Genomic DNA, 9,669 nt, shown 5'->3' with positions numbered 1-9,669 from the left:
TCCACTCGGCGCTAAAACACATCCTGTCAAGACTGAAGGCCTGCGTGTAATTCCACTGCTGGGCTCCTGTACAATGTTTTGCCATAGGATATCAGGCAAATGCAAATTCAAAGAGACTCCAGAGGGGTCTCTCGGGGACGAGTGAATTATTAGCACTTATATTATTTTTGTTTCTGCTACACGCATGCCCTGGATGTGGCATTATGGAAGTTTATAGTCGTTCTTTCCCTGAAAAACATATCAAATTGGTGCCACAAGTAAATCCCGTCCTCGCCACTGAATGAACTGATTGATGGTGGCCTATTTTTAATGCATTGTTAAATGTGTAATGCATGGAGACACTTTATAAAAGACCTGAGAGTGGGAAAGAAGGGAAACGAAGATGACAGAATGAGGTCAGGAGGAGAGAGGCATGGGGGGGTGTTGGGGTGTGGGTGGGGAGGGGGGTGCTGGTGGCACCTGATAGGTCTTCCTGTTACAGGACAAGGCAAGCACAAATGAAGCACAGTCCTCCCAGCTAATGCTGCATCAGCCTGAAAAACTGTCTGGCTGCTCGCGTGGCGGAACGCCTATTAAAAGTTTATCTTGTCTGACTGAAGTGAAGTTGTTTGTTGGAACAAAGTTGTTGAAATAAAAGTGTGCGACTTTTTTTTAAGACGTGTGGGATGTTTATTTCATAGGGAATGGGAACATGACTTGATGCTGTTTTCTAGAAAAACTAATAAAAGTTTCAGCTCGAGTGTTTCAAACTGACCAAATGAAAACACAATTACTGCAAACAACATGAAAATATAATATAACTGTCATACAGAAAACCACACTTCAAATTGTTGGTGACATTGAAGAGATTACAACATTTTTCTTTTGTGCATTTTTTGCGGGGGAAAGACAAGTTTATTTTTACAAAAAGGGAAAAATTCAAGAAGAATATTAACAAACTGAGCATTAAAATAGTAATTTAAAGAAGGCTAAAATAATTGAATTTTTTGTGAATGTTTGAATACAAACTAATCAAATGTTGCTGAGAACATATAGATCTTTGACCTGGATTTAAATAAACTGTTTCAGCTGATCAAAGAAGTCTTTTCCAGATCTATAAAGCACAGAAGCTGAAAGTAGCTTCTCCATGTTTGGTTTTGACTCACAAAAGACCGGATACAAGCGACAATGTCTGGCTGGTACACACTTTGTCAGAGGGTCAATCATCTAGTTTAGTGCTAAGCCATTCAAAGCCAGCGACAGAACTTTAAAGTCCATCCTCTGGCAGACAGAGAGCCTGGATAAAGACCTCAGGACTGGAATGAAGTGGTCTACTTTCTTGTGAGAACCTGAGTAGCACATAGGATGCAGTTTTCTTATTGATTGCTTTGGTCCTCCTACAAAATTAAGTCGATGAAAGAAGAACACATGAACTCAGTTTTCCATTTCAGATCTTGGTAACATGTTATAATATCATAAGATTCCATAACAAGCTTCATTAACACATAAACAAACCTTATTAATTTGTTCATAAGAATTAGAAAGACATTTATTAGCACAATAAGCTGAAAAAGTTTATGAACATGCGTAGTGAGATTCAGTAATATCTACAGTGAGACAATTGTCTACAAAAGCCATATTAATAAACTGCTTACAAGCTTAACAAATGTATTAACTATCCTTTTCAATATTATTTTGAGTGTGTTGCAGCACCTCATCTAAAGTTTTACCCAATATCTTTAACCCTTGAAATATATATTAGATGAATTGATTGAAGCTCTGTAGCAATCTCCAACCGTTTCTTTTTCTTTTTAGCCCCAAAGACAATAACCTTAGTTTTGTTTTTGTTTAGCTGAAGCAACTTGTGGCACATCCAATCGTTAATGTCCTTAAGACAATTACCACAAACCCATACAAGTCCTCAATCTCCTGGCGTCATCGCCATGTTTATATGTGTGTCATATAGCCATACTATATATACATATATTTTTTAAACTCCTTTCTAGCTTCTTCTTTTTATCCCAGAATCATTTTTCTGTCTAATTTTGCAATCAACTATTCTTTATATTTTAGGATTTTATATTTTTGTACAATTACCGATGTGAACCCCAGTGAGATAACTGTGTTGTGTAAGTGTGCTAAATAAATGAAATTGAATTGAATTAATGTTGTTGTTTTTTCACAACCTGGACCAGTGGAGGCATATGGAATGTAAGTGGCCCCAGGATGGAGCCTTGGTGAACTCCACATGTAATTTCTTTTGGCTCAGATGTGAAGTTACCAAATGACAAAAGATTAGCAGATTACAAAGAAATTAACATTAATTAAACAGCATCTTGTGAAATAAATTTATCTTAAAGTATTTAATTTTTTTAGATATCATTGTAAAATTCTTGATCTCTTAATGTCTATAAACTGCACATTTCATAAGTGAAACAAGTGATTTCTAAAATTGCTAAAAGAAAACTTTTTTTTTTTCAACATTCTTTCATTATATGATCAATGTGTTCTGCAGTTTTCTCAAGCTATTTGTTGCAAACCGTTGGTTTAGTCTCTATCAGAGACGAAGTGTCAGAAGTTCAAAAGCAGAATTTATTTAAAGAAATTGGACGGGATGGTTTTTGCCCTCTGTGCGACCTTCGTGGTCAGTTAATTGTGCTCAAATGCTGCAGAGCTCTTCATCGATTAAAGAAAACATGTTCCTAAAAGTGTGTGTAGGTTCGGGAGCAAGGCTCCAGTCTTTCTTTTTTTTTTTAACTGAAAAGGTCCAAGTAGCTTATCTCTAATGATAGCAGCCCATACCCATCCCTCTGCACGGTGCCTGACTCTAAATTGCGCCATTTGTCCATTAGTGATTCAGCACGGGTCGGTCCATCTGTTCCGTCCAGTCACTCTCATTACATCTGTCCGTAAAACCTTTGAAAAATCTGTCTGTTGGCTCCTGTTGGCAGAGTCGGGCTGCTGTCGGTCATGCTCCTCTTTTTCCTTGTCTTTGAGCGTTTGACACCTTGTACCATTCCTGGACGGTCCGAGCAGGCTGTTGCAATAGTGCTGGAACTGAAGTATTCATGTTGGATTTTCTCTAAGCCCTTTTCAGGGTCGAAAATACCTCTGACTACAAATATTTTTGTGAACTTCTTAAATTTTATTTGAAGTCCCCTTCTGATGAAAATAATGTTTTTGAGTTTTTAACATCTATGTGTGGTATTTTTCTTATGAAAGAGAACAAATGTAATAAGGAATCATTTTCTTTTTGCATTTCTGAGTATTTCTCCTTTTAAATCTCTGCCAATCAAACCGTCACAGACAGACTCTGTTTGAATGAATGATCTTCTTTTTACGGCTGGACATTACTGACATTGCTTGACGTTTTTATTATCAGACAGGGGGGGTCAGGGGTGGGGTTACTCAGCTCAGCTCCAAAAGCCACGCCCCCTCAGAGGAGACTTTGCAAACAGAGGCTTCAGATCAACATGGAAAATGGCTTTTAAAGACATTTAGGTTGTGGGATTTTGGTTAAAAACTTCATAATCATAATTCAAACACTACTGGAAACATTTTTTTAAATAAATAAAGATTTTTTGGGGGGACTTTAAAGATTTTAATTTCAGGTGTATTTACTTCCTGTTAAGTGCTGAAACGATATAAAGTGTGCACACACCTCATAAGTCCCAAATTATTTTGTCTATAGTCTTATATTTTATAAACTTCAACACATATGAAATTGGATAAAATAGAATAGAACTAAATAGAATAAAACTTTATTGAAAGGGGATATTACCTATAGCTCTAACAAAAACAGTGTTGTGGTAGTAGAGTAATAGTGAATTATTGAGTTTAAAGATGGAAAACAAACCAAAGTTTTCTTTTTGTTGTCCGTATGTAGTATTTTTTTTTATCAGCCAAGTGGAATAATAAAGATGTAGTTTACCTTGACGTTGTGACTGACTGGTTTGAAGAGTTACTGAATCCACCATTCCGCCTCTAAATGCCACCATGTTTTCAAGCTGCTCAGAAAAGATAAAGTTGGAGCATCTTAATCAGCATGTGTTTATGCCTCAAGAGAACACAACAAGCAACATATGGGTTTTTTTGTGGCCACACAGTGATATTTGCTGCTCAAACGTTGACGCACTTCTCTGTTCCGACATGAAAGGAACAGTGTGTCCGAGGCTTTGACCGTTGGAGGCAACAGCCGTGGATCACAGGCAGGGGTTTCATTTGCTCAGTTACGTCAAGCTCGATATACTGCAGGTTTGATCTAAAATATATATTTTTTTATCATTTAGTTTCTGAGAAAAACCCTTTCAGCTTTAATTACTTTCCCTTCATTACAGCCTTTGCAGAGATTTATTTTTAGTATTTCCTGTCGTAGCTTGAACTGAGCTTTCAATTTTTTCGCATCCTTAGTGGAAATGGCTCCTCAAAGTCAGAGAGTGACACCATGCTATCATGTCTGCTGCAGTGAAAGCTCACAACTGCAAAATGACACAATCGGTTATCCAGAGGAAGGTGATGTCAGTGTCAACATCGGCGAGGGAGCAGGAGTCTCAGACCCTCTTTAGTAATCTGTGTGCACACGAGGCTCAATCCAGCTCCCCACGGTGCTGCCCATGCTCCCCAGACTGTGGATTTAATTAAGCAGTGTGAAATTAATTAATCAGTGGGGTGGCAGGTAAGAAGACTCCTCACTGGAACTGCTCACACAACCAAAACAAGGCGTTTCATGTGCGGCAACAGTTATTAATTTGCTGTATGTTTTATTTTAACGCTTCCACGATGAGGAAGTGAACTTGTGAGAGGTTAAGAAGGTTGGAATGGGGAAAAAAGTCATGCAAATTCACAAAATAACAGCTCTCCCACAAATCAAAGTATAAACCTGTGTTTGATCTGTTCAATCAATTAATTAAAAAATTCCGTTCTGTATAATAATGCAGTGCAAATTAGATGGAAATGAGATAAAATATTCATTTAGTTATCTGGGGAATCACCCTAGAGGGCTTTTTAGTCTTCAGTCTGGCTCAAAATGCTGGCCATATGGCAATTATGTACAGTGGTGTTGCAGGAGAATTGGTCTGATGCCTAGTGGCAGATAGGAGCCTGCCTGTGACAAACTGCTGCTAGGATCGGATGTGAGTTGAGGGAGATAATGAGGCTGTTGTAAGCCTTAAGTATAGAGCTTGCCCCCGGGGTGACATATCTAAGTGTGCAGGCTCCTTCATTGTTGCAGCTGAGGATTAAAAACACATTTGCTTTTAACTTCATAAACTTTGCCAGTTCTTTCTACAACTCCTAAAGACAACTTTGGCTTTTATGTGAAAAGCCTCTTGACATTGCTTTGAGGAGGAGCTGTTATTTTCTCACAGTCTGTATATGTGGAGCCCTGGTTTGATTCTGCTTTGAGCTATCTATAGCTCCTCTTAAGCATCCGCAAATTCTAGGGAACTTCTTCTTAAAACAAAAGTTAACACAAATGACACATTTTTGATAGAAAAGCTCTTTCATATTGATCCTTTGGGGCACCCATTTCTGAATTCTGCTCAGGGCAAAGAGGAAAGCACATATTTTGGTTGACTGGTTTGGCCGGATCGAGTGTGTTGTGGAGAGTGGGCTTCTCTCAGAGGGCTCATACATGTTGCGATTTGAAGATAACTGCTCACCCTTTCTTTGGAATTTATGACATCCACTTCAGGTTGGGTGCCTCTGCCACAGTGGCTGTCACGCAGGCAGTATGTCCTTAGGAAAGCAGTGGTGCAAATTCCAGCACTGTGTCCAATTTACACCCACATCACTCTACAGGTTCTCTTTTTAAGTCTAACAAGGACACCATGCAACCGAGTGCAATACACAGAAGAAGGCAAACAACTGTCTGCAGTGTGTGCAGAGTAATTGCTGAAGAGTTAAAATAATTTACCGAATGCAGGCGTATCTGCAGCCGGTATTTGGGGTTTTAACTCGGTGAAATAAACAAGTCTTTTTGCCGTCCTCGCCGGCATTTGATTAACAGTCATTTGGGGCTTGCATACAAAGCAGGAGAGAACGGCAAGAGAGGAAAAGAGAGGGAAGAAGGCGCTTCAGCCAGCAGCGGGGGAACTTCACGCAGACCTACAAAGGCAGGCAGAGTGCCGGGCAAGACTGCAAGCAGTCACTCAACCATGGGATTAAAAAGCATTTAAGCCTTGCACCAGAACAACCCTTCTTCCAGCCTCACATTTCTGACCATTCATTCGGTTTGTTACGGCTGGTGCAAAACTGTGTGTAACAGGTTCTCCGGTGCCAGCAGTTATAACCGTATTTCAGTGCAACAAACATAATGAGCCAGCCTAAAAGGGTTTCTGTGTTCACTGTTAGGGTGCAAAATGGGCTGTCACTACTGTTTATTGCATTCATGGCTTGATGTAATGGAAAACATGCAATCAAATGTAGGACATGTCAACTAGAGTGCTTCACTTCACACTCTTGTTCACACTTTTAATGCCTCTTAGGCATCAACAAGGAATTTATGACAGATTGCTGCTATATTTACAGGGGAGTGCATGAGATTGATTAGTATAAAATTACCCCCCTCCAAAAAAATAAAAAATAAAATAAATCAAGGTTTCCCAAATGTTAAGTTTTGGTGCCAGGAGGATAGCTGCTAAAAAAAAAAAAAAAAAAAAGCTTTGCACAGCCCCCGCCTGCCCGTGCTTGTTTTGATGGGAAATGATGAAAGCACAGGTGGATGCGGGAAAGCTCCCCTCCCTCGTCATCTGCGCGGATTCCTCATCTGTGGCTTCTTATTAACACAGGAGTGGAGGTTTACAGTCTGGCTGCTGGGCACAGTGGGTCGGCACGCACAAAGCTCTGTTTGTTCCCTGGCCCGCAGGGCTCCCAGGGTAAGCTCAGCTCCAAAGGGGAGACAAACAAAAAGGCACCACTGTCTCACACACTGAAGCTGATCTCCAACGCATTCATCTTTACTGCTCAACGGGGGCAGATTTTCTTTTTAGAAGCTCGAGGAATAGCAAAAGAAGACGAGTTGTGTAGATACAGGGCCTCAGGATAACAAAACGGCTGTTCTCCTGAGCTATGTGTGTTTTTTATTTCTTTGCTTAAACGCCGTTTTGAATAGGTATGTGTTGTGTTGCAGGTTTTTGCCTTCCTTTTTATTCTGAGAAAGAGAAAAAACAAGTTTCATCATGTTATGTATATTATTAGCAGGTCTTTTTGATTGCAACAGCAGGCACTTAAAGAGCCCCTTTCCCAGCTGATTGATAATTTCAAGTTATTCCTCATACCTGCTCCGTCTGTGTTATTTCTGAGCATTAAAGAAAGCCACGTTCAAGCTACTTCTACAGTGCCTGTCAGGTCAGACGTTCAGTGTTGTGCTGCAATCTGCAGTCCAAGTATAACTCCATTATTGAGGGGACTCTAAAGTGGGAGCTGTGTGACACACAGCAGGATGATTTAGTTTAATGACCATGGCAGTGACAGCCCTGTGATGGAAATTGGACTCCCCCTGCAAATTTACATCACTTGAGGGTACTTGGGGTTCTTTTAGCGGCTGCTCTCCAGAGCACGAGCCATCAGGAGGTCCTGGATATGTCATGCTTGTCACCTTCCTTTAAGTGTATCTGCGGACGTGGGAGAGGGATTAATATTATATAGCCCGAGGAAGCACGGAGGCCGTCTTATCAGCACTGCAGATGTGATAAGCACCTCTACCCCCATGAAAACCAGAAAAGAAATCTCCAAGCAAAAAAGACAAGCATCTCTTTGTGTTGCCTCCTCACACTGCTCCGGAGTTTCAATGCAGCTTTGTGGCAGATATGGTGCAATTTCACATCTGTTGTAATTTGATGTGCCTGGATCACCCTCTGTGAAATTGACTTAATCACAACATGGCTCCTTTCAATTATTCCGAGAGTTGGCATATGGCTTTAGAGATACTAATCTGATTTTTTTTTTGATTGTGAGTTATTTAGACTAGCCGACACCACAAGCATCTGTGCAAAAAAATAAATAAAAAAAAGAAAATGCCCCTCCTTAAGATTACTTCTTGATCATTTACACTCTCTGTTTGAAAGGAAATTAAATATTTAATAAATGCGTCACCTTTATGCTAATACGTTCCATCATTCCCACAACACTCATCTCACATTAGTTCACATCAATGCAGATGTCAATGTGTGCAAATTGAGTTGCCCTCCAACTGATTTAGAGCTGTGAATGGAAGTTATGGCAACTGTTGCTGTCACTTCCGTTTTATCAGCCGAGCAGCCGAAGGAACCATGGAAACACCATGTGACACCGAAAAACATCAACATCAAAGCCAGTTACTGTAATTAGAACATATTGAAGCCTGTTCAGTCAGAAAAAGGTACATGATCTGCTGAGCCTTTTGGATCCATTCCCTTCAACAGTACAGTGCATTAAGCCTCAGATAGAAAAATGAAAAAAAAGAGTAAATCTATTGCTGGAAGAAAGAATGTGACATCTCCGTGTTCCTCTTTTACAGTGTATTTGAATACATCCATATGAATATCAGTCGCAAATATACTGCCAGTAATCATATTTCACAATCTGCTCATTTGTCAACATCTCCGAAAATGAACATAAAAGGTCAGAGACTGAAAATCGCTTCATATGAAAGACTCCTTTCGGCGTGTCGAGTTTACACGACGCCTAAGATGCGCGCCACCCACCAGCGACAGGGCATGATGACACGACACGCTACCTGGCACCCTCTGTGGTGATAGGGCCAGGGCCAGTAGCCTCGCAGAGGGTCGCACACTCGCTGGCAGTGAGTGTAGCTGCGGTGGCATTCTGAGCAGCAGATTCCCTGGTGCTCCAACATGGTGTCAAAGGTCACGGCGCTCTCGTCTCGGGCTCCTCCGCTGCGCTGCATTTTTATAAACCAGATTGAAAAAAAAGGAAAAGCAAAACCAGTTAGTGACTTCTCTTCCATTTGTTTTAGTGTGATTGTTTAGTTTTTAATCTAATCCATTGATACTGCAGTTCTCTGAGGAATTTACCGAAATTTTTCTTTATCTTTGGTGAACTGTAAATAAAGTCACCATTGAGGCTCCACATTCTGCAGGAACCGCAAAGAAGGATTCCAAGTTAAAAGGATCGTACCATGATTTTTTTAAGCCTGTCAGACTGAACTGTATCCATATATTTCATTATATATTACCTTTGGCACACTTGAAAACAAATTATTAATTAAATGTTAGTTATTTTTGTAAGTTTTTACCTACCCGGAAGTAAAACGACTCGATTTCTGAAACTCCCGTTTGAGCAGGAATTTATTGAAGACAGGACACGACTGGAAGATATACGGTATTGTGCATCTAAAATTATAGTTTTTTGCTGATCACCGTTAGAAATTGGGAGTTGGTGTTAGACTGGGGGCGGAGCTGTCAGAGCAGACTCTTCCTGAAAGGGGCGGTCTCATAATGTCAGATTTTTGTGGGTATGGGAGGGTGTGCTGTTGAGAGCGCAGGTTTTTAGAGGATTACTCAGAAATCCATGAATGGATCAAAATACCGCTTTAGGGTTCTTTATAGTAAGGAATGAACAGTAAAATGCGTTTAAAAACTCAAAAAGTTGTTTTTTCATGGTATGGTTCCTTTAACCCTTTAACTGCCTGGTCAACCAAACGGTAGGAAACATTTAGAAACATGTTTTTGAAAATATTGATTGTGTGTT

General features: G+C 40.1%; 1 protein-coding gene across 1 annotated transcript in view; it reads right to left on the bottom strand.

Annotated features, from left to right (window-relative positions):
- Nucleotides 1-5,966: 5,966 nt before the first annotated feature.
- The window catches only part of cnmd (chondromodulin), a 6,557-nt gene continuing 2,854 nt past the window's right edge, over nucleotides 5,967-9,669 (bottom strand). Inside the window, exon 7 of the mRNA XM_024286991.2 lies at nucleotides 5,967-8,860. Within this exon, the coding sequence (XP_024142759.1) occupies nucleotides 8,633-8,860 (228 nt within the window). The 3' untranslated portion in view covers nucleotides 5,967-8,632. The remainder of the gene's footprint in view (nucleotides 8,861-9,669) is intronic.

The sequence above is a fragment of the Oryzias melastigma genome, linkage group LG21 (genome assembly GCF_002922805.2).
Source record: "Oryzias melastigma strain HK-1 linkage group LG21, ASM292280v2, whole genome shotgun sequence".
NCBI classification, from domain to species: domain Eukaryota; kingdom Metazoa; phylum Chordata; class Actinopteri; order Beloniformes; family Adrianichthyidae; genus Oryzias; species Oryzias melastigma.
This window is presented reverse-complemented; position numbering and strand designations above follow the sequence as displayed.